Source organism: Neoarius graeffei, chromosome 5 (assembly GCF_027579695.1).
Source record: "Neoarius graeffei isolate fNeoGra1 chromosome 5, fNeoGra1.pri, whole genome shotgun sequence".
Taxonomy (NCBI): domain Eukaryota; kingdom Metazoa; phylum Chordata; class Actinopteri; order Siluriformes; family Ariidae; genus Neoarius; species Neoarius graeffei.
The window spans coordinates 5,949,459-5,973,166 of NC_083573.1; the positions used below are offsets into that span (position 1 = coordinate 5,949,459).

General features: G+C 41.2%; 1 protein-coding gene across 2 annotated transcripts in view; it reads left to right on the forward strand.

Annotated features, from left to right (window-relative positions):
* The window catches only part of agap3 (ArfGAP with GTPase domain, ankyrin repeat and PH domain 3), a 291,019-nt gene that overhangs the window by 106,630 nt on the left and 160,681 nt on the right, over positions 1–23,708 (forward strand). For both annotated transcript variants that reach the window (XM_060921058.1, XM_060921056.1), the window contains exon 2: positions 12,158–12,216. In XM_060921058.1, the coding sequence (XP_060777041.1) occupies positions 12,158–12,216 (59 nt within the window). The remainder of the gene's footprint in view (positions 1–12,157; positions 12,217–23,708) is intronic.

Here is a 23,708-nt window from a genome sequence, read left to right on the forward strand (position 1 = left end):
ACTTAGCTGATATCCTCAGCTCGAGGCAAAAAGAGTGAGATGAGTACTCAGTATAACAGTCGAACTCTTGATTGGTTTTCAGGACAGAAAATGCACTTGTGTTCGAAAAGCCTGATTCCCATAGCTGGTCCATCACAGTATTTTTATGCAAATTGAGCTGTCTTCTGGTATTCTTCCTGTACTTAAAAATGTGGCAAAATTCTGGAAATATTCACATCAAGGAGATGACTTAAATATTCTTTTTGGCTTGGAAACAATGTTTAAACATTCTATATGCAGTCGTTTCTTTATAATCTACCCCATAGCCAAGGTCCAAAGTGCTATTTTTGAGCAGCGAACATGAAATTTCATCAGTTTTAAATATTATTTGAACAAAAGAGGGGCGGCACGGTGGTGTAGTGGTTAGCGCTGTCGCCTCACAGCAAGAAGGTCCTGGGTTCGAGCCCCGTGGCTGGCGAGGGCCTTTCTGTGCGGAGTTTGCATGTTCTCCCCGTGTCCGCGTGGGTTTCCTCCGGGTGCTCCGGTTTCCCCCACAGTCCAAAGACATGCAGGTTAGGTTAACTGGTGACTCTAAATTGACCGTAGGTGTGAATGGTTGTCTGTGTCTATGTGCCAGCCCTGTGATGACCTGGCGACTTGTCCAGGGTGTACCCCGCCTTTCACCCGTAGTCAGCTGGGATAGGCTCCAGCTCGGCTGTGACCCTGTAGAACAGGATAAAGCAGCTACAGATAATGAGATGAGATGAGATTTGAACAAAAGCAAGTCTGTATTCCAGGTGAAAGTTGGTGTTTTTGCATCCTTGTGAAAACTGCAGCGTTTTAATCCCAGGATCTTGGTTCTCCACGTCGAAGAGGTGTGGCGTATTCCAGGGAACAGGCCGTGAATTGTGTGTGTGATCAACATGAGTCACGTTGCCGTGAATTCATTCCGGTATACACACACATTGGCAGTCAAAAACACATTCTCCCTCCTAAAAATACACTTCGCCTTCATAGAAACTCTGTATCACCTGGAAAAGGCATGTTGATTCAGTGCAGCGATGCTAAAGATAAGAGTGTAAACATTACTGAGATCCTTGAGTCTTGTTTAACCAGTTGTGTTTCAGACACCTCCGTGTCTATTTGCAGCCCTATAGCCTGAATAGCATTCCGTCCTAGTGCTTAGCATGTACCGTAACAGTGTCAAGCCAAAGCGCCTGCTTTATGATTGTATTTTGCCTGCCGTCACTATAGAGACAGTCCTGACTGAGATTTTGCCCTGGCTTGAGAGATAAACTAAGGTGTGTTCACTTTGAAGGCTGGGCCTCACGCGCTTGTCCTAACCTGCTAGCTGATTGATGCAAAGTCTGTTAATGGATTTGGAAAAGTCTCTCGCGAAGTACAGACGTCTCAAGTTTTCATGTCATGAAAGCCCAAAGTTGTTTTGTGGAGTCAACCAAAAACTGTAATTCTGAACCTCTTTCTCTCAAGGTTTATATTTATGCTCTAGAAGGTGACATTTATTTACACTTTACGAAAAGAGTCTCCAGTGTCAGCACTTTGAAACAGCCAGCTGAAAATGTTTCACTTAAATGGAAGTATAATCAGGTAAAAGCAGGTATGCGCCATTCTTAAAAAAAATACCATCTTCGGCTCTGAACATTAGACTTCCGTGACTTGTATGAAAGTACTTTAATAATGTATGTTTGCTTTATGGCCAATAAATCTTTCACCTCCAAATTTCCATCCAACAAATCGAAGCTCAAAGACATCACAGTGGCAGATTATATCCCGATTTATACTTTTCTATATCTCGTCCCATGATTAGCTGTTTGTGAAACAAAAAAGCAGACTCTTAGCCAGAAGATGATGAAATGTTCCTGGAGAGGCTCCAAATTAAAGTCGTCTCAAAACGCAGCCATGTCGCTGAAGATTCGGCCGTTCAGCAAAGTCCCTGAGATAGTCCGTTTCAAAAACCTTCAACTCATGGCAAATGTGGTGCCAACCAATAAAAAATGTCTGTCACGACATGTCCGTCAGAACCTCCAAATTTTTGCCAAACAAATTAAAACAATTTGTATTGTGCCTGCTAGCTATTAGCATCCAAATTAATTGTTGGAGTTGGAGATATTAGCCTGCTAGTTGGGGATTCCAAGAGACATAGCTATCATAATTTAATTTAGGGTGACCAGATGTCTCAGTTTTCCAGGGACAGTCCCCGTCTTTGGTGGCCTGTACCCGGAAATGTCCCCACTTTTAACCAAGACTGACGGACCCGGGGGGAAAAAAAAAAACAGACCAAAAAACCCCCAGACCGAAACATCTACCAGATTTCAGCAGACACCTCGCATATTGTTTTGAGGATCACTTTAAGACGGGCTCAGGCCGATAGCAGAAATGTTCTCGAACGCCTCTGGCGATAGCCTTTCCGGTATTTTGATTGGTGGAGCTAAAGTAATTCATTCAGCTTTGACAGATCGCTTCATCCGTGTCCTGGACAGATGAACCATAGTCTTTTCTTGTAGGCCTAAGTGACATTGTTTGTCATCTATGTGATTTAGCCTTTAAATGTGTAAGCTACATTTTGCGATGTTGTATATGACATAACATTGCTGTTCACACTGTATTGAGATGTAGCGGTTGATAACAAACCGTCGCCTACTGCGGCCAATGCTAGCAGGAGAAAGCTCAGTGCAGTGCCAATCAGTCAGCTGAAGTTGTTGCTAGATGCATCGTTGCTGTAACAGAAATCTAGCCGAGGTAAAATTGTGACAGTTCAACGACATAAGCTAACTTACACACAAATTGGTGTGTTACCCCACAGAGTAGCTGGCTGTGTGAAGCTGTAGGCTTATGGTAATATTACCAAAGTGTCAGTAATTTGTATCATTTGTTATGCGTCGCGGACTTCACATTTTGATCAAGGCTACTCATTTAGGCTAAGCCATCAATTTAGCCTATGGGGGACCAGGAATCATTTATATCCTCAATAATAATAATAATAATAATACCATACCTTGAAATTGCTTGGATTGAAGTAAACTGTTTATTTAAATTGTTGTGCGTTTTGTAAATGCATTGTCCATTACGAGTGGCGTATATGGTAATTAATTTAATATATTGACTTACACGGGACTCAAACATCTATTTTCAGCTAGCCTACAGTTTAAGAGTCTATAAATCTAACTTACGTACCCATACCAGAGATTTTCGCATTGTCTTTAATTAACGTGAACTAAAAGCAGTTGCAGATTCGGCCGACAGTGCAATCAGTGAGGAAAATCCCACTTTTTATGCAATGCATGATCAAAATACATGAAAACCAGAAATGTCCCCCCTTTTTATTACAAAGATGAAAACATTAGATGTTTTTATGATATTTTCACCGCCGAACCGAAAATGTCCCCGGTTTTCTTCTCAGAAATCTGGTCACCTTAATCTAGCTTTAGTTAACGCAGTTGGTTTTTGTTGAGTTAAACCAGCACTAATTTACGGTTAATTTCATGACAAATACATGCTTTATGAACTTCTTTTGTTGAATACATACAACTTTTACCTGAACTCCAGGTAAAGATTTGGGTACCTGTGTCATGTTTTTACTTGATCCACCTTGGCTTCAGACATGATCAGGCAACAGAAGCTTAAAGCCTCTGACTCATTTGTTTTCTCAAACCTTAGCTCTCAATCCAAAGCATTTTGAATGCTTGACATCCAAAATATATCATCAGGCCGGATGAGCTTGAAGATGGCGCTGTCTGCCATTTGTCATGCCTTACTTGGGTCATTTTGCGTTTTGTTGATATTGGTTCAGCTGACCCTTGAACATTCGGCTGTTGTTCCATGTTCTGAATCCATGATCTCAAGATTAAGTGGTAGGCACCACCCAAAGTAAGAACACTGTCTATTGTATGTGCTCTGCTTTGTTTGCCATTGCTGGTTACCACATCACCTTCTGGATGAAAAAATCAGCACGAGGCAAGCCTCTTGTTTTTCAGAGGAAAAAAAAAAGAACGATGGCACTCTTGTACTGTGTAACGATGATCCGTAGTTGTCTTGACCCGTGGTTGACTGCGGCCTCATGAATAACACTAGCTGAGTCATTCCTGCAGAGGTTCTGAGTTAAAAAGAGAGAACACTGGGCGACATTTGAGACAAACCTGAGGCAAGAACAAGGGTGATATCTGGGAGATGACACTATCTGAACAGCAGCTTCAGGACTAATACTGACTCTGCATTTGGAACATTGAATATGAATCGTTTGAATTCTCGCACAATTTCTGATGTCCTTTAACACATTTTGCTTGCAAAGAATGCTTAACTCAAAATGTGGAGTAACTGAAGATTGGGAGAAAGACCACACCTAAAGCTCCACCTTCTTCTGCTTTCCACTGGTGACAAAGTTTCTGCACCCACCACCTCCTTGTCTACTTACTGCTATTGAACAAGTCCAATGCGAGTCTTGAGTGTTGGGCATGACTATCTTGTGCAAAGCAGAAGCGACTGGTGGGCATGACAAGCGAATGGTGGGCGTGGTGGTTGTGGAAATCACCCAGAACTCGACACTCATCTTCGTCTTCATATCATTGAGCTGAGGGTGTGGTCTGCTTGCAAAACTTTATCAAGGGAACTACCGGCAAAAACTTGCAAAGTTGTTTGAATGCATGTTTCATTTTTGTTTTCTGGATATCCTTGGCTGTTTTGACGAAGCCCTTAGATCTCAAGAGAATTTATTGGTCTGTCCATCTTTTTGTCTTCTACTAATCTGCCTTTCTATCTCTTAAAAGAGGGTACTCTTATCTTGGGGCTTTGAAGACAATTTTGATAAATTGGACAAGACACATGAAGCAAAAACTGGAACGGAGAATCTCACAATGTTAATTCCATCGTTCCTTGTTCACGTTCTTATATACTACATTTAGATTTGGCTGTCATCTGAAGTTCAGTTCTTCTCTGTGATTTATTCCAAACCCATAAATCTTGATAAAAGTTGAACCAATGTATCATTACTTCTGCTTGGATCGGGGTCAAGACTGGTTAAGCCTCCATGTTTTACTTTTGGAAAGTAACACCAGGTTGTATTCCATGTGTATTTGAAAAGTATTTGTGGAATTTTTACATGGCTGCGATTCAGCACGGAGTCATTGTTGAACCTGCAGTGATGTAACCACCAAACAAAAGATACCAACCAAGGTGGAGCTAAACACACGATGATGATAGACAGCAGTGACGTTTTGTCCACGTTAACATGCTGTTTGTTTTCCTCATCGACTTCCCATTAAGTCCTTTGCTTCAGATTCAGTTTGAGATTGAAAATTAACCAGGTGTGCTCAAGGCATTCCTTGAATCATGGAATTCCTTGGTCTTGTCCCAAAGCCAAGCTTTTCCCACATATTTATGTCGAAACAAAGCAAGAATACCTTTGAAAGAACTTTGGAATGAGTAAAAGAAAATGACAGGACGCTATTGTATTGAGAAGACTAGTGAACATCAACCTACTAAAGTTCTGGTTATTCATCCTAATGCACGTTATTCAGTAACCTCTTTGTATCGTCAGGTTCAACTCCTGTGAGCCAACAACAAGGTCCAAGGAATCTGGATGGTTGAAGATGGGAAAACCGTCTTCAGCTGTCCAGTTTGGGTGACTCGGTGCCCAATGTAGGCTCAGATTCCTGTTCTTGGCTGACAGGAGTGGAACCTGATGTGATTTCTAGTGACATCTGCCTCAAGTTTCAGTGAGTTGAGATGCGTTTCTCCTCATCGTGGTTGTAAAGAGTGGTTATTTGACTTCCTGTCACTTCAGATCTGGTCTGGTCTGGTCATTTTCCTTTGACCTTCTCTCAGCAAGGTTTTTCTGCCTGCAGAACTGGATGGGGTTTTTCTCTCCACAACGTTCTGTGTAAGTTCTGGAGATTGTTGTGCGCCAAATTCCCAGCAGATCAGAATTTTCAGAAATACCCAATTTGGCACCAACAACCATCACTGAGCTCACTGAGATTGCCCCCCCCCACTTCCCCTTCACCAAACTCTGTTGCTTGATGTGAACATGAACTGAAGGTCTTGATGTCTGACTACATGGTTTATATCTTGCTTTCCTGCCACATGATTGGCTGATTGGATAAGTGAATGAATGTGGAGTGATTGAGGTTTTCCTGCAAAATACTGTCTTCTGAAAATACGACAATTAAGTGTTCTCATTTTCAAGAATCGTTGGGTCATAACGCTGAGTCACTGTCATTAGGTGCTCACTTCAGGTACCCTGGAGCTCTGTGTTTTCTCTTACATGCGTTTGAAATGTGCTCATCACCTCGCAAATGGCTCATGATATGACAGCTGCAGGGTGCTTACAGTTAGGGGAGGGAAAAAGTACCGTACTAATATTGCAAACACTTAAGTTTGAAAGAAAGTTTAAGAGAAACAATAGCGTGTTTTATGAAGAAAATATACTTCTGAGGATATTTTCTCCTGGCTCAGGTCTTGTTTAACTGATCGCCGTCAGATTGTTGATGGAAATGGTGATTCCCCCCCCAGACATACTGAGGTAAAGTTTGGTGTTCCACAAGATTCTGTCTTAGGCCCACTGCTTATTTTTGTCTGCAAAAATAAATGGTTTCAACTCAAAGGAAGAAAGAGAAATGGAACGAATCAGTACAATAATACAAATCAAATCAGACACATAAAAAGTAATTGTTTTTGTTGTGACTGTTATTGTACTGTGATAATGCCCGGCCTCATTTCTGAGAACTGTAATGACTGAGACAGTGTTTAGCATTTACTAGGGTGGCCAGACGTCCAGCTTTAGGCCGGACCGTCCGTCTTTTCAATGTCTTGTCCGGCGTCCGGCGCAGCATCAAGCCGGACGCACATTTGTCCTCCTTTTAGAGACGATGAGCGGAATTATATAATATCGACTTGCCAGACTGGAAGAGCAGAGTTCTAGAATAACGTTTTGTAGGGAAACTGCAGATCTGTGCTGCACACTAGTAATCTACAATAAAGAGTCTATGGCTTGATGTTTTTTGGCATGCAATGCGAACTCCGCACCGCGAGGCGTTGCGTTCTAGAACGCGTTGCGCTCTATCCTTTGATGATCTTCCTGGCGCGTGCCTAGTGCCCTGCCCCCCTGGCCCTGGCTGGGACTTGGAAACACGAGTCTGTCCGGTAGACCAGCTGCTCACAACTTAACTTGTTAGGATATGGATGACAGTGCAAATGCGCATCTACTATATCTACCTTAAGTTTAATTTCAGTGGTTTGTTACTCCACAATGTTTTTAATAAATACAGATATGGTGTTCTAGCCAATTAAGAGCTAATACATGAATTATAATAAATACTATGAATGCTTTAAAACGTTTTATAATGTTGCTGGTTATGTTGCCTATTTGTTCTTTGAGAATCTACAAATGTTGTGCTTTTTGGTACTCAGCACCTTAGGCAGCTGGGCCATAGAAGGTTCACGCTGCACGCTGCATGCTGCACACTACACGCTACACGCGTGTAAAGAAAAGTGGACAAACGTAGCATGACTTGCTCTGGGCCATAGAACGGCGTTCACGTTGCACGCTGCACACTTCACGCGTGAAGCGTGAAATGAACATGCACACTTTTTTCTAGGCGTGAAGATGGAAATTCCAGTCAATGCATGCGGTCACCGCCGCGCCAGCCAATCAGAACGGGTCTAGGGAGATAACTCTAAGCTTTCAGGGGAAAACTTCAGAAAAAATATAATTGAATGGTATAATTGAAAAATAGTTCTTCATCGGGATTGTCAAGCAGATTATAGAATGTTCGGTGAAATTCACTACGGGTTTCTCTCAGAAGGAAGTGTTCTCGGCTCCAAATTCTGTTCCTTTTTCTCTTCCTCTGTCTCAGTAAAAGCAGAATGAGGCAATCGTCGTCATCCGAAGAGTCCATATTGTTGGTTACTCGGTCAAAGTAGAACAGACGCAACACGTGAACATCCAAGCATGAAGTTTAATGGCCCAGGGTCCGGTTCTTCACGTGAACGTGTAGCGTGCAGCATGCAGCGTGCAGCGTGAACCTTCTATGGCCCAGCTGCCTTAAGTTTAATTTCAGTGGTTTGTTAACTCCACAATGTTTTCAATAAATATAAATACTGTGTGTTCTAGCCAATTAAGAGCTAATACATGAATTATAATAAATACTATGAATGCTTTGACCTTACTCTTTTTTTCCCCACAATCATAATCTTTAACCCTACAAAATTGCGATGTTGATGTTGATTTCACCAAACTTGAGTGACTTGCATAAAAATAATCCGTTCTCAATCTTGCCACTGTGTTTTACATAAAAATTTGAGGGCTATGAATCAGATGGGATTTGCCATTATTCACCCTAAAATTGATTAGAATGCAGGAAATTGCATCTAAGAAATACAACATTTTCTGGGGGAGGGCCCCCAGACCCCCCGTCCAAATAATGTCCTCCTTTTTGGTGTTATGGATATGGTCACCCTAGCATTTACCCGAGGTTAGCGACGATAGCTAAGAGGCTAACAGTACCATAATTCACCATTGCAAAGTACCGTGTGGTGTAAATTCAGAGGGCAGATTAAAGATGAACCACTTGTTTTTGTCCTCACAGTATAAACTTTTATTTCAACTGAAAAAACAAAACAAAACATGAAGTCGAAAGTCTTTTATGGATCGTTCTGAATTTCTTGCTAGCTGCTAGGCTAAGGCTGGAATGAACAGTGCTAGCATGACACAGCTTAACAATGGTGGCTTGTTAAAATATTTTCTGGTTTTGTAACATGAAATTTCCACGTCACCCACTTGTGTACTTGTGTTTTTGTCTTTCCCTGAGTTTTTTTTTTTTAAACAGTCTATTTAGCCATTTAGCATGAAGCACCTCTCCTCAGTAGCACTAAGCTGAAATCAGAGTGACAGTCATAGCTGATTCAGCCTCTTGTCACATCACTAGAGGAACCATAATGGAAATAACATTACAGCGAAGATTAGGAAAAACAAACTGGTGGCAATTACACTAAGTGCCATGAAGCACTGCGTGTAGGCTGCTGTTGTAGAAAAGCTCCTGTGTGTGTGTGTGTGTGTGTGTGGGCTGTGTAGCTCTGTGGAGACACTCTGTCTGAACCCTCCACCGGAACCGTGACGTTTTCTCTAAACATTTTATCTCTTTTTGAGGGATCAGTTTACAGAAGCATTTGCGTTTGGTTTCGAATAGCTGCGACGCTTGCGGAAAGAGCATGAGTGTGACGGTGAAGGCGCTTCGTGTTCGGACTCATCACCCCAGAGCTTCTCGTTTTGATTTTGGACTTCGTATCACGCCTATATATAATTGCAAACGGTGCCGTATCTCAGACGAGCAGACGCGTGAGGAAAGTATAAGGAAATACAAACCTAAATAAAGTGCGAGTGGATTGCGTGTAGCCATTTTCCGTGACCGAATTTGAAATCAACCTTGAAATCACTCATCCCTACTCACTATCTAGGAAATTCTATATAGAGGACTAAATCGTGAGCTCATTGTTAAAAGGAAAAGAAAAAAAAAAGACTTTGGCACTACTCCGCCGCGCGGTTATTTACATCATCACTGTCGCACAATTAAAACGTGCCAGATCAGTCGGCTGGTGGGTTTTCAAAATACGAAATAGACGACATGCATGTATTTTCGTGAGAAATCCATATTCTACTGAGCGCATTTCCCACATTAATAAACACAAAGTACTTTGTGTCTGCTGCATCTTTCAGTTCTTTTAAATCAAGCCTGAATATTTTCTTTATTTCTTCTTTGCCGATGCCTTTTATTCAATCAAATTTGAATAAAATTTGAATTTGAGGCTTTTGATTAATGCCTCGCTTTGCACTTGAACTTTTATTCTTGTATTTTGTGTCTTATTCTACCTTACAGTGGTGCTTGAACGTTTGTGAACCCTTTAGAATTTTCTATATTTCTGCATAAATATGACCTAAAACATCATCAGATTTTCACACAAGTCTTCAAAGTAGATAAAGAGAACCCAGTTAAACAAACGAGACAAAAATATTATACTCGGTCATTTATTTATTGAGGAAAATGATCCAATATTACATATCTGCGAGTGGCAAAAGTATGCGAACCTTTGCTTTCAGTATCTGGTGTGACCCCCTTGTGCAGCAATAACTGCAATGAAATGTTTCCGGTAACTGTTGATCAGTCCTGCACACCGGCTTGGAGGAATTTTAGCCCATTCGTCCATACAGAACAGCTTCAACTCTGGGATGTTGGTGGGTTTCCTCACATGAACTGCTCGCTTCAGGTCCTTCCACAACATTTCCATTGGATTAAGATCAGGACTTTGACTTGGCCATTCCAAAACATTCACTTTATTCTTCTTTAACCGTTCTTTGGTAGAATGAATTGTGTGCTCAGGGTCATTGTCTTGCTGCATGACCCATCTTTTCTTGAGATTCAGTTCATGGACAGATTTCCTGATGTTTTCCTTTAGAATTCGCTGGTATAACTCAATTCATTGTTCCATCAACGATGGCAAGCCGTCCTGGCCCAGATGCAGCAAAACAGGCCCAAACCATGATACTACCACCACCATGTTTCACAGATGGGATAAGGTTCTTATGCTGGAATGTACTGTTTTCCTTTCTCCAAACATAACGCTTCTCATTTAAACCAAAAAGTTCTATTTTGGTCTCATCTATCCACAAAACATTTTTCCAATAGCCTTCTGGCTTGTCCATGTGATCTTTAGCAAACTGCAGACGAGCAGCAATGTTCTTTATGGAGAGCAGTGGCTTTCTCCTTGCAACCCTGCCATGCACACCATTGTTGTTCAGTGTTCCCCTGATGGTGGACTCATGAACATTAACTTTAGCCAATGTGAGAGAGGCCTTCAGTTGCTTAGAAGTTACCCTGGGGTCCTTTGTGACCTCGCCGACTATTCCATGCCTTGCTCTTGGAGTGATCTTTGTTGGTCGACCACTCCTGGGGAGGGTAACAATGGTCTTGAATTTCCTCCATTTGTACACAATCTGTCTGACTGTGGATTGGTGGAGTCCAAACTCTTTAGAGATGGTTTTGTAACCTTTTCCAGCCTGATGAGAATCAACAACGCTTTTTCTGAGATCCTCAGTTCGTGCCATGATACACTTCCACAAACATGTGTTGTGAAGATCAGACTTTGATAGAACCCTGTTCTTTAAATAAAACCGGGTGCCCACTCACACCTGATTGTCATCCCATTGATTGAAAACACCTGATTCTAATTTCACCTTCAAATTAACTGCTAATCCTATAGGTTCACATACTTTTGCCACTCACAGATATGTAATATTGGGTCATTTTCCTCAATAAATAAATGACCGAGTATAATATTTTCAATCTGCTCAAAGGAAGGTCAGTTTTATAGCTTCTCTAAAGAGCTCAACTGTTTTCAGCTGTGCTAACATGATTGTACAAGGGTTTTCTAATCATCCATTAGCCTTCTGAGGCAATGAGCAAACACATTGTACCATTAGAACACTGGAGTGAGAGTTGCTGGAAATGGGCCTCTATACACCTATGGAGATATTGCACCAAAAACCAGACATTTGCAGCTAGAATAGTCATTTACCACATTAGCAATGTATAGAGTGGATTTCTGATTAATTTAAAGTGATCGTCGTTGAAAAGAACAGTGCTTTTCTTTCAAAAATAAGGACATTTCAAAGTGACCCCAAACTTTTGAACGGTAGTGTATCTGTATTATTTTGAATAACCATAATAATCAAAAGCCTTTATTTGTCACATGTACACTCAAGCACATGAAATTCCTCCTCTGAAGGAATTTAACCCGTCTGAAGCAGTGAACACACACACACACAGAGCAGTGGGCAGCGATGCTACAGCACCCAGCGAGCAGTTGCGGGTTCGGTGCCTTGCTCAAGGGCACTTCAGCTATGATACAGAGGGAAGGGAAAGTGCTGTTCATTCACTCAGTTCCCCTCAGATTTTTCCTGCCAGTCCGAGGACTCAAACCAGCAACCCTTTGGGACCAAGGCTGCTTCTCTAACCTTCAGGCCATAGCTGCCCCAAGTTTATTTATTAGCTGCCGGAGTATTGTTTCCATATGGGACACATTTTTTAAAAAGTTGTTTTTTATTTTTAAGTATTACAAATTAACAATCTTTTTTTTTTCCCTTCTTCTTCTTCTTCTTCTTCTCCAGATTCCTTTGTCAACAGTCAGGAGTGGACATTGAGTCGATCAGTTCCAGAGCTCAAAGTGGTAAGTTAATGTCCAAGCACGAAGTTTTCACCATGAAAAGAAGTGTTTTTTAAACAGCTCGCCGAACTAAAATGAAAAGGAAATTCTGATCAATGAGAAACTGATTTCACGAAACAAATACAAAGAAATGAAATGAACGTCAAGTCAAGCCCTGGAGAATCTTGTCGTTTCTCTGAGGGCGTGATTAGCCAATTCTCTGTCGGATAGGAAGACGTCGGATGAACAAAAGGAGTTGTAGATGAAATTACACGGCTTTGACACTGTCGCTCTGAGCGCACGGCTGGCACCGAGGCACAGCAAGACAGATGTACCGCCGCTGATGTTGAGTGGCACTTTCAGGTTACGCGGCTGACGCTTTCTGAAAGCCATTCATCTTCGTCAGTCATTAGAGAGATTCAAGTTTTCCTCCTCACACACAAATGAGTTCGGGTTCAAATTTTGCAGTTTTGTCTTTCAAAAAATTTGAATCGGAACATCACAGGGTGTTCATGTTTCCCTTTGGCGGAGGGGCCAATATTTATGGTTGCGTTGTAGAATTTATGAATTTTGACTAATTAGGAAGTTCTTGTGAAACATGAGACAGTTTTCTGCTTTTTCAAACTCAAACATTTGAAATGTGAAGAAAGGAAATCTAATTCGCCGAGAGCAAAAGGACACGCCTTTGGAAGGCGGGGCTGTTTGGTTGTTTTAAGAAAATGAAGGCGGTGCTTATTATTAAGTAGCTCTTAGAGTCACACTGGACTTGTGCCTTGCTGTTTTCTTGTCTGAAGTAAAAAGAAAATGGCTGACGTGTTCGGAAATTGTGGCAAAACATTTTGCGAGAATTTCCTTGAAGGCATCAATCATACACACGCCGCTTTCTCAGCCTTTTTTCCGAGGCAGCGTTTCAAAAATGCTCCTTTCAAAAAAAAAAAAAACAGAAGCCATGCTGAGAAAAAACATTTAAATCAATCACTCTGTGAGACAACTTTTTGTTTTTGCATTTGAATCCCTGAAGCTCCACTCACACAATCAGGAGTACGTTTGTGCCGAGATCACGATGAAAGATCGCAGCTCCTTAAGCCTCGTTAAGACCTGAGCGGGGTTCTCATCCTTGTAATTAAGCTCAAACTCGGATTAATCACCCACTTGTGGCTTTGAGAGAAGGGGGAAGAGGAAGGTGTTGCAGTGCCGCAGTCTTTTGTTCTTTCAAGACATCTTCCGCTTTATCCCAAAGAAGCCGCCGTGGATCCCGACGGGATCTTTGTTGGCTTTTTAGAAGCTGCCATTAGAGATATTGGTGCAACAAACCCACATTCCTAGGATTGAGATCGCACTCCATGTGTGTGTGAGAGAATTGCAGAAAAAGGCATTTATCACGAACATCAAAGAACATACCTGGTGATAATAACGAATAAATACCGTATTATGGAATCAATTTTGTGCCAAAATGTTCATACAATACTTTTGAAATATCAAACAAAAACGACAAATCAAAAAAAAAAAGTCAATTTTTTTAGACTGGCAAACAAATTATTCGTGTAATCGTGCAAAATATCAGTCTATTACTCAGGGGCGCCGCCAGAAATTTTGGGCCCCATGAAAGATTAGAATTTTGGGCCCCCCAACTTTGCCCACCCTTGTCACAATTGCACTATTGTCATTATTTGACTTTTGATAGCCCATGGACCTTGAGTTTGTGACTTTGTTATTACATTTTATGCATTAACCTACCAGGGACTAGATGAAAACTGGTCAGTGACTAATTCTGGTGCATTTACAATCACAAATGAAAATTCAAGATTTTGCCACATGCCTTCTAGGGCTGTGCCGATAGACGATGCCATCGTCCATCGACGATGGAGAGCCACCATTGTGATACCACGCCCCCTCCTGTCATAATCATGCATATACGGTATCATCTGGGCCTATTTAACCTAAAAAGTTAGTTTTTTGTTAGTTTAGTTAGTTAGTTTTGTTTAATATATAAATATATAACATATAATTATAAATACATAATTATATAAATCATTATAAAGTAATATCCTATTACCGCTTGTTCACGTTGGCTATGGTGCAGGGACGTGCTAGTGAACATAACATGTGGTTACACAAATACAGTATGCTACTAATAATACATTTTGACTTCATTTTTTAGCCTACACTATACTTTTAATGTAAAATTTGTCATGTTGTTCAAACAAATAGCCACTATTAACGACTTCAGTCGGGAAATATTGCACCTTATCAAACGGCAGTGAAGCGCAGACTTCGGCAGAAGTCAAATAACTTTAATCTGGTAAATAGGCCTACTTTCAGACACAGAATGGTCCACTCTAAGCCATAATGTCAAACCAAATGGAAGAATGAAGGTGATTCTGATAAATGTAAAGACAGTAAAAAAAAAAATAAATAAATAAATAATGATTTTAAAAGCTGCCGCAATAATTCAAACACTAATAAATTGGAAAAATTAGCGCGTTCAAGTGCGCGCTAAAGGCCGAAACGCATCTTCAATTGATATGGTGTAAATAAACAATGAGTAATAGCTTAAGTGTAGTTTCTTCTCATAGTTTGAATACTAGTCTTTCATTGTTAGAGCAGATTAATATCTTAGCGTGATCAGTGAGTGCTCGGGGAGGTTCATTTCCACCTGCGCTTTGCGCAGCTCATTTCTCCGAAGCCAGCTGTGCGCAAACGCAGTGTTGACTGCTCGGCAAACTCCAAACGCTCGGTCTGTACACTGTAAAAAAAGAATAGTTGAGAATACTTGAAATTTCAAGGCAACAGTCTGCATTAAGAATTTTATGTTTTGCCAATGATGTGCCCATGATAATCCAAACTATGATAAAACTGTTATCTTTATTAAGAATTCTTAATTAAGTCAATTTTCAATTCCTCATTCTGCCAACATAGATTTCTCTTTTTGCTGAACAGTGGCATTCACAGTAGTACAAAAAGGCAATCAGACTTTTTTTGGGGGCTTTTTTCACCTTTATTTGGATAGGACAGTGTAGAGACAGGAAATGAGCAGGACGGGGAGGGATCGGGAAATGACCTTGGGTCGGAATCGAACCTGGGTCCCCAGATTTATGGTATGGCGCCTTATCCACCTGAGCCACGACACCATACCCACAACATGGGTTTTAAAAATTTTTGTAATTGTGTAGAACAATGAAAAAAGGCATGTATAGTTTAATGATAAATTGTGATAACCTCAGGGGCGCCGTGGCTCAGGTGGATAAGGCGCCGTACCATAAATCTGGGGACCCGGGTTCGGTTCCGACCCGAGGTCATTTCCTGATCCCTCCCTGTCTCTCTCTCTCCCGCTCATTTCCTGTCTCTACGCTGTCCTATCCAAATAGAGGTGAAAAAAGCCCTAAAAAAATTGTGATAACCTCAATTGCCTTTTTGTACTACTGTGAATGCCACTGTTCAGCAAAAAGAGAAATCTATGTTGGCAGAATGAGGAATTGAAAATTGACTTAATTAAGAATTCTTAATAAAGATAACAGTTTTATCATAGTTTGGATTATCATGGGCACATCGTTGGCAAAACATAAAATTCTTAATGCAGACAGTTGCCTTGAAATTTCAAGTATTCTCAACTATTTTTTTTACAGTGTACTGGCCCTCTGTTGCGCAAGCGAGTTGGTTATGGCCAGGTTCAAATTGTGCCCAAAACAACTTAACCACGGCCATTTCAATTGCCTGATGGCTGTGACAATATTCGCCCCGTTGTTATGCAGGCGATCTTTTTCTCCTCTATTTTCCATTCGGCAAGTGTCTCGCGCAATGCGTCTTCTAAATTGTCCGCTGAATGTGTCTCTGGCATGAAACTCGTCTGCAGGCATTTGGACTGCATTGCCCACTCTCGGTCCACATAATGTACGGTAGCTGACATATAGGGCATCATGTTGCAGCTGGACCACATATCCGTTATCAAGGCCAAATATTCCACATCACCTAGCGCTTTTTTTTCCTTTACGTGCCAAAGCCTCGGATGAGTATCTAATGCTTTTAATAATAATAATAATAATAATAATATATTTAATAATGTGGGCGGCACGGTGGTGTAGTGGTTAGCGCTGTCGCCTCACAGCAAGAAGGTCCTGGGTTCGAGCCCCGGGGCTGGCGAGGGCCTTTCTGTGCGGAGTTTGCATGTGTCCGCGTGGGTTTCCTCCGGGTGCTCCAGTTTCCCCCACAGTCCAAAGACATGCAGGTTAGGTTAACTGGTGACTCTAAATTGAGCGTAGGTGTGAATGTGAGTGTGAATGGTTGTCTGTGTCTATGTGTCAGCCCTGTGATGACCTGGCGACTTGTCCAGGGTGTACCCCGCCTTTCGCCCGTAGTCAGCTGGGATAGGCTCCAGCTTGCCTGCGACCCTGTAGAAGGATAAAGCGGCTACAGATAATGAGATGAGATTTAATAATGTGGTATTAAAATCCCCTCCCCCTGCCCACGATATGATCGTCCATCACGATGTTTGCACTGTAAACATCGTCGATGCCAATTAAGGGGACATCGCACAGCCCTAATGCCTTCTTGTGCTAGGACAATTGGTAGTGAAATGTGTGATGTGACTGCTAATAAATCATAGAAAAAGTTTTCTACCCAGCATCAAAATACCTATGGAAATCCCATGGATTGTTATGTGTTAGGTAGAAAGCTGTGTGTACTGTTCTGCAAAAAGGGAATATGTTCAAAGCAAAGTGTGTCTAGACAGAAATTTGAGCGTAAGCAGAGTTAGACTAAAAGACAGGAAACATCTTATTATAAAATTATTTCAAAGTGACACGGAGTGACATTTCAATTTGATCAATTACGTACGTGTTTCTTCATATGTTGTAACCTCTGTCCCTCTTTTATGTGTGCTGCGCTTTCTCCAGCTCCGCAATTTAAACCAATGGTTTAGAACGTGTGAACATTCCACACACGTAACCACGTCAAACACTTGACCGGTGTCCGTTATTAGCAACACTTTAATCTAGCAAACTGTATATGGCGCTCGCTCATTAAAAACTTCAATCCTAAAGCATTTATGGGTTGTATTGCTGCTTACCTCCTTCTCCAAAGGGGGGTTCAGTGGTTTGGTAGGGCGGAGGTCCCCCTGAGGCTGAATCTGTGCATATTTAGGGCACCCCATTAATTATGAAACCGGTTATTAGCACTAGTTATTAGCACCAGCATAACGTAATATTTCATCTTGTTTATCACACAAGTCAGTTCAGTTATTAAAATGGAAAAAATGTCACTGTACAAACTGTAAAAGTGTTCTCTTGATAGGCTAATCCAACCACGTTCATACTGTTCATTTACCATTCGCTAATATTTTGAACACATGTGAGCGATAGCTACCTTTCTTTGGGAAAAACTGAGTGACCAGTTGCCTGCCTCTCCGGTCCCTCTCAGCTTTCAGCTGCCTTTCTTTACGTTTTTGACAGCCACTCTTCATATTTAGCGATCATAGACTGTACGCACTCCACTGCTGGCTGGCTGCTGCACCGCAACACAGCAGCAAGTAGCGTTGCACTGATCAGCACACAGATTTAACGCATCAAGCTTCTACCAGAACTGGACCGTACCATTTCGCAAAAGGGGGAGGGTTAAATGACAATATGTTGAAGAACTCAAGAAATAGACAACCTTGTTCAATTAGCTCATTTTACCAGATGGAATATTGCATTGTTGTTATTTCAAAAGTCTTATTAAAATCATTAAAAGCATATTATCAGCCCCTTAAAGGGCCCCATGACAATGCTGGGCCCCTAGAATTGTTCTAACCTTTCCCCCTCTGGCGGCGCCCATGCTATTACTCTTCAGAAACCTTTTATTTTTGTTCCGCGTCTTTCTCAGTTTTGTTTGATGTAATTTATTTTGGTTGCGATTCCAGCTTTCCCGTTTGCGCTCTCTGACTTTTTGCTTGCAGTTTTGGCACAAATTTCACGTGTGGGTGGGCTGTCCAGGAATGCATTCCCATTGGGTAACTTGTGTTTGACTGACAGCCACGCTCAGCGATTCCCCCGGAGGCTGTTGCGGCCATTTCCTACTCGGATTCTGGCGGACTGTTTGACGAGTGACCGATCCATTGACGGTAAACAAGGATCGAGTGGACTTCAGTGGCGACTATGATATTGAATTAATTCAACAAAGTGTAAGTACGGGACAAATGTGTTGTATGTGTTGCAGTAGTGCACATTATGCAGGCGTGTTTAACGTTAGCAAGACAGCTATTATATTGGGTAGTGGAGCTAAGGCTAACATTTGACTTGCCACGAAACACCTGCATAATGTGCACTACTGCAACACATACAGCACATTTGTCCCGTACTTACACTTTGTTGAATTAATTCAATATCATAGTCGCCGCTGAAGTCCACTCGATCCTTGTTTACCGTCAATGGATCGGTCACTCGCCAAACAGTCCGCCAGAATCCGAGTAGGAAATGGCCGCAACAGCCTCCGGGGGAATCACTGAGCGTAGCTGTCAGTCAAACACAAGTTAGCCAATGGGAATGCATTCCTGGACAGCCCACCCACACGTGAAGTTTGTGCCAAAACTGCAAGCAAAAAGTCAGGGAGCGCAAACGAGAAAGCTGGAATCGCAACCAAAATAAATTACGCCAAACAAAACTGAGAAAGACGCGGAACAAAAATAAAAGGTTTCTGAAGAGTAATAGACTGATATTTTGCACGATTACACGAATAATTTGTTTGCCAGTCTAAAAAAATTGACTTTTTTTTTTGTATTTTGATTTGTCGTTTTTGTTTGATATTTCAAAAGTATTGTATGAACATTTTGGCACAAAATTGATTCCATACCGTATCACCACTTTCACGATCGTACACAGAATTTTTTTTCCCAGACTTATCAAATTCACAAGTCTTCGATACATGTAAAGAAACGCTGTCGACCAAAAAGGGCTTAAAAATAATGAAATGAAATGTTCCAACATTACAGGTAGACTGCTTTTCAGATTTTTCAAGTGTAGGTCATGAAAGAATTTTTCCCGGCACCCAATTATTTTCGTTCAGTGGACTGAAAGTTACAGAATTCGATTCACAGACTTCCAATTTTATTAGTTTTTTTTAAATTGAACAATTAATGAATTTAAGGCCACGTGGCCTGAAATTCTCCGCTATTTTTTCCTGCTTCACCATGACGCAATACAAGATACGACGTCATGCATCACATGGTGGACTTTCTCCGTTTGCGCAAGGAGGTAGCCTAGTAAACTAGACCCACCCGCCTAGCGGCCAAAAATATTTTTGCCTAGTGAATAGGTCTAGCCTCGCACCATATAAACAAAAACACCCCGGGCATCAAATTGTGCCCGCCAATCACAACGCAAGGTTTTTGTTTGGATTCTTTGTGCGGGCTTTTTCAGGAGTGACGACAAAGCTGCGCGACGCTGGAGAAAGCGCAACAGGAAGGATGGCTACGGCTAGTGAACAGCGCGCGTTTGACTCCGCTTTGGAATCAGTTTTAGAAGAATTAGACTTGGAGTTTTCGTTGAAACATGAGCAGGAAGAGGCTCTCCGCTCATTCCTTTTCAAGAAGGACGTTTTCGCTGTTTTGCCGACCGGCTATGGCAAAAGTCTGATCTACCAGCTGGCTCCGCTCGTAGCCAAAAGGATGGGGCTAGTTTGTGCAGTACGAAGAATTAATAAACAGCTTTGAAACAGTACTTTTTGATTGTTTCTTATTTTCCCGTTATTTTAAATTTAAGGGAAATTATTTCACCAAACACCACTAAATAAAAACTCTCAAAAACAGTTTAAGCAAACCCTTGAAAAACACTTGAAAAAAAATAAGAGTGTATGTGGTACAGACTCCAAACTTGTGGTCATTATCTCCAAACTTTTTAATATCTAGGACCTGTTTATTAATTAATACGCATTTTGAAAAATTATTTATTTCAAGGCCTCCCCCACTGCTTTCTGTCGCTCTGACTACGTCACAGTCACTGTTGCGCTGATTGGTCAGAGCGTTGGCCTATACGCACAGAGACAGTTTGAAAGACAGCGGTTTGTTCCACCCACACCCTTCAGAAATGTCTACGGATCGAGGCCAGACTAAATATTCGCATTTAGTCTGGCTTGCCAGGCTAGCAAGGAGGCATTGTGGGATGCAAATTTGAAACAGGAGAGAAAAATGGAGGACGCGAGTGTGCGAATGAAGCGTGAAAGACCGACTCCAGTCACGAAAAAGCGAGAAGACATGATGTTATATACGAAGGAAAGGAAACGCAGGACCAAACTAATAAATATCGGCGGTCAGCGAGCACCTTGATTTCATGCACATTATTTGCTTTAATCCCCTCAAATTAAATAACTTCACAGCCACAGAATGGCCTGGTATTTTGTGAGATATTACAGAAATAAACATATTTCACAATGACCACATTTCAGACGGAACTAAATTTCACAGATTTTATGTAGACAACCTTTAAGTATACAAGAACAATGTGACAAATACTGACAGTGTGAACAAATAATGGATATATAAAATTTATTAAAATGTATATATTAGGGCTGTCAATTGATTCAAATATTAAATCGTAATTCATCGCATTATTCTCCATAGTTAACTCACAATTAATAACAAATTAATCACACATTTTTTTGACTCTGTCTTAGAAATATCCCTCCAAGGGATATTTTTCAACTTTTTGGGGAGTATGAGTGCTTGCTTTATGCAAATGCATGTAGCCAGGTCAGGAAGGATAAGGCCGGATGCAGCAAAAATAATTTTTCTGGGTATTTTATTCCTCTACCGTATTTAACAAATAAAGCAGCGTTAACTGGATAATTTTGAGATTTTAGCCAGGGCTTTGAACCAGTTCAAGGAACGAAAACGAAAACCGGGAACTTTTTCTATTTCACATGGAACAGAAACGAAACCAGAAACTTTATTATTTTTTATGCTCCGGAACAGAAACGCTTATTAAAAATAATAGTAACCGGTTAATACCGGTTTTTATTTCGTTCCTCAAAGTTTCCGTAGCCTACAAATAAAAAAGTCATTCTTCTCCTGCGCAAGTTTCTATGACCCGCTGGGGTTCACTTCCTGTGTGACGTTCGCTGACTGAATGTAGAGAGCGGGAGGGTGGACTACTATCACGTCTCCACATCTTAAATAAGAGGTAAATATTGCAATCTATCGTTATTCAAAAACGTCAGTTTCAAACACGATATCAATATATTTGTCCACGTTAATGAGAGGCTCGCGAACATTAAATGACGTTAACCTCTGTTAGCCTATCAATGCATAGGGCCTGACTAGCCTTTGGTAACACACTAAACGAATTATCTTTCATTTTTGGCACTTTTTCTGTTTGTGTAGATGGGAAGACATACTGAGAATCCAAATCGCCAACATTTGAAATAATAATTGTTTTGAATTATTTCTTGTCTTATTTAATGAAGGTTGTAATAGAATTAGCCTACATTTGGCTTAAGCTGGATGAGACAGAGACATAATTTTATAGCCATTTGTTAAACAGCTGACAGGGAACATAATTAACCGTTCCGGGAACGAAATTTTTTTGTTCTAACCGGTTCGGGAACGTCTATTTAATGGTGGAACCCAAAACCGGAAACGTTAAAATTCCGTTTCTGTTCGGAACGAACCAATAGGAAAAAAATTCTGGTTCAAAGCCCTGATTTTAGCACAATTCAGTCTGAACAAAACAATATCGTATTTTCCTCTAGTTCAGTTCTTAACTTCCAGCCTCAAACTATACAATAAACTAAACTAAAACACATTCGGTGATGTGGACTCTGGATAACAGTCGTGGCTGTCTTTAAATAAAGGAAATACAAATACAAAACCCAAATACAGTAAATACATTTGTTAAGGCGCACAGCTCATACAGATGTTTTCCAGTAAAATGCAATAACTCGCTGGTAAATAAGCAGTCAGAATGGAACAAGAGAAGTTGTTTCTCTACATACAGTGCCTTCCAAAAGTATTCATCCCCCTTGGTGTTTGTCCTGTTTTGTCGCATTACAAGCTGGAATTAAAATGGATTTTTGGAGGGTTAGCACCATTTGATTTACACAACATGCCGACCACTTTAAAGGTACAAATTTTTATTTTATTTTATTGTGACACAAACAATAATTAAGATGAAAAAACATAAATCTAGAGTTTGCATTAGTATACCCACCCCCACAAAGTCAATACTTTATAGAGCCACCTTTTGCTACAGTTACAGCTGTAAGTCTCTTGGGGTGTGTCTCTATTAGCTTAGCACATCTAGCCACTGGGATTTTTGCCTGTTCCTCAAGGCAAAACTGCTCCAACTCCTTCAAGTTAGATGGGTTGCGTTGGTGTACAGCGATCTTCAAGTTATGCCACAGATTCTCAATTGGATTGAGGTCTGGGCTTTGATTAGGCCATTCCAAGACATTTAAATGTTTCCCTTTAACCCATTCCAGTGTAGCTTTAGCAGTATGTTCAGGGTCATTGTCCTGCTGGAACGTGAACCTTCGTCCCAGTCGCAAACCACTGGCCGACTCAAACAGGTTTTCCTCCAGAATTGCCCTGGATTTAGTGCCACCCATCTTTCCTTCAGTCCTGACCAGCTTTCCTGTCCCTGCAGATGAAAAATATCCCCACAGCATGATGCTGCCACCACCATGCTTCACTGTAGGAATGGGGTTCGCAGGGTGTTGGGTTTGAACCACACATGGCATTTCCCATGATGGTCAAAAAATTCAATTTTTGTCTCATTTGACCTGAGAATCTTCTTCCATGTGTTTGGGGAGTCTGACACATGCTGTTGGGCAAACTCCAAACGTGATTTTTTTTTAAGCAATGACTTTTTTCTGGCCACTCTTCCATAAAGCCCCGCTCTGTGGAGTGTACAGCTTAAAGTGGTCCTCTGGACAGATACTCCCATCTCCACTGTGGATCTTTGCAGCTGCTTCAGTGTTATCTTTGGTGTCTTTGTTGAATCTCTGATTCCTCCTTGCCCGGTCTGTGAGTTTTGGTGGGCGGGGCCTTCTCTTGTCAGGTTTGTAGTGGTACCATATTCTTTCCATCTTGCTATAATGGATTTAATGGAGCTCCGTGGGATATTCAAAGTTTGGGATATTTTTTAGAACCCAACCCTGATCTATACTTCTCCACAACTTTGTCTCCGACCTGTTTGGAGGCTCCTTGGTTTTCACGTTGCTTGCTTAGTAGTGTTGCAGAGTCAGGGTCCTTCCAGAACAGGTTGATTTATACAGACATCATGTGACTGATCATGTGACATTTTGATTGCACACAGGTGGAGCTTAATCAACTAATGATGTGACTTATGAAGTGAATTGGTTGGACCAGCTCTTATTTAGGGGTTTCATACGAAAGGGGGTGAATACCTATGCACACTCCAGATTTCTGTTTTTTCATCTGAATTATTGTTTGTGTCACAATAAAACAACAATTTGTGCCTTTAAAGTGGTCGGCATGTTGTGTAAATCAAATGGTGCTAACCCTCCAAAATCCATTTTAACTCCAGCTT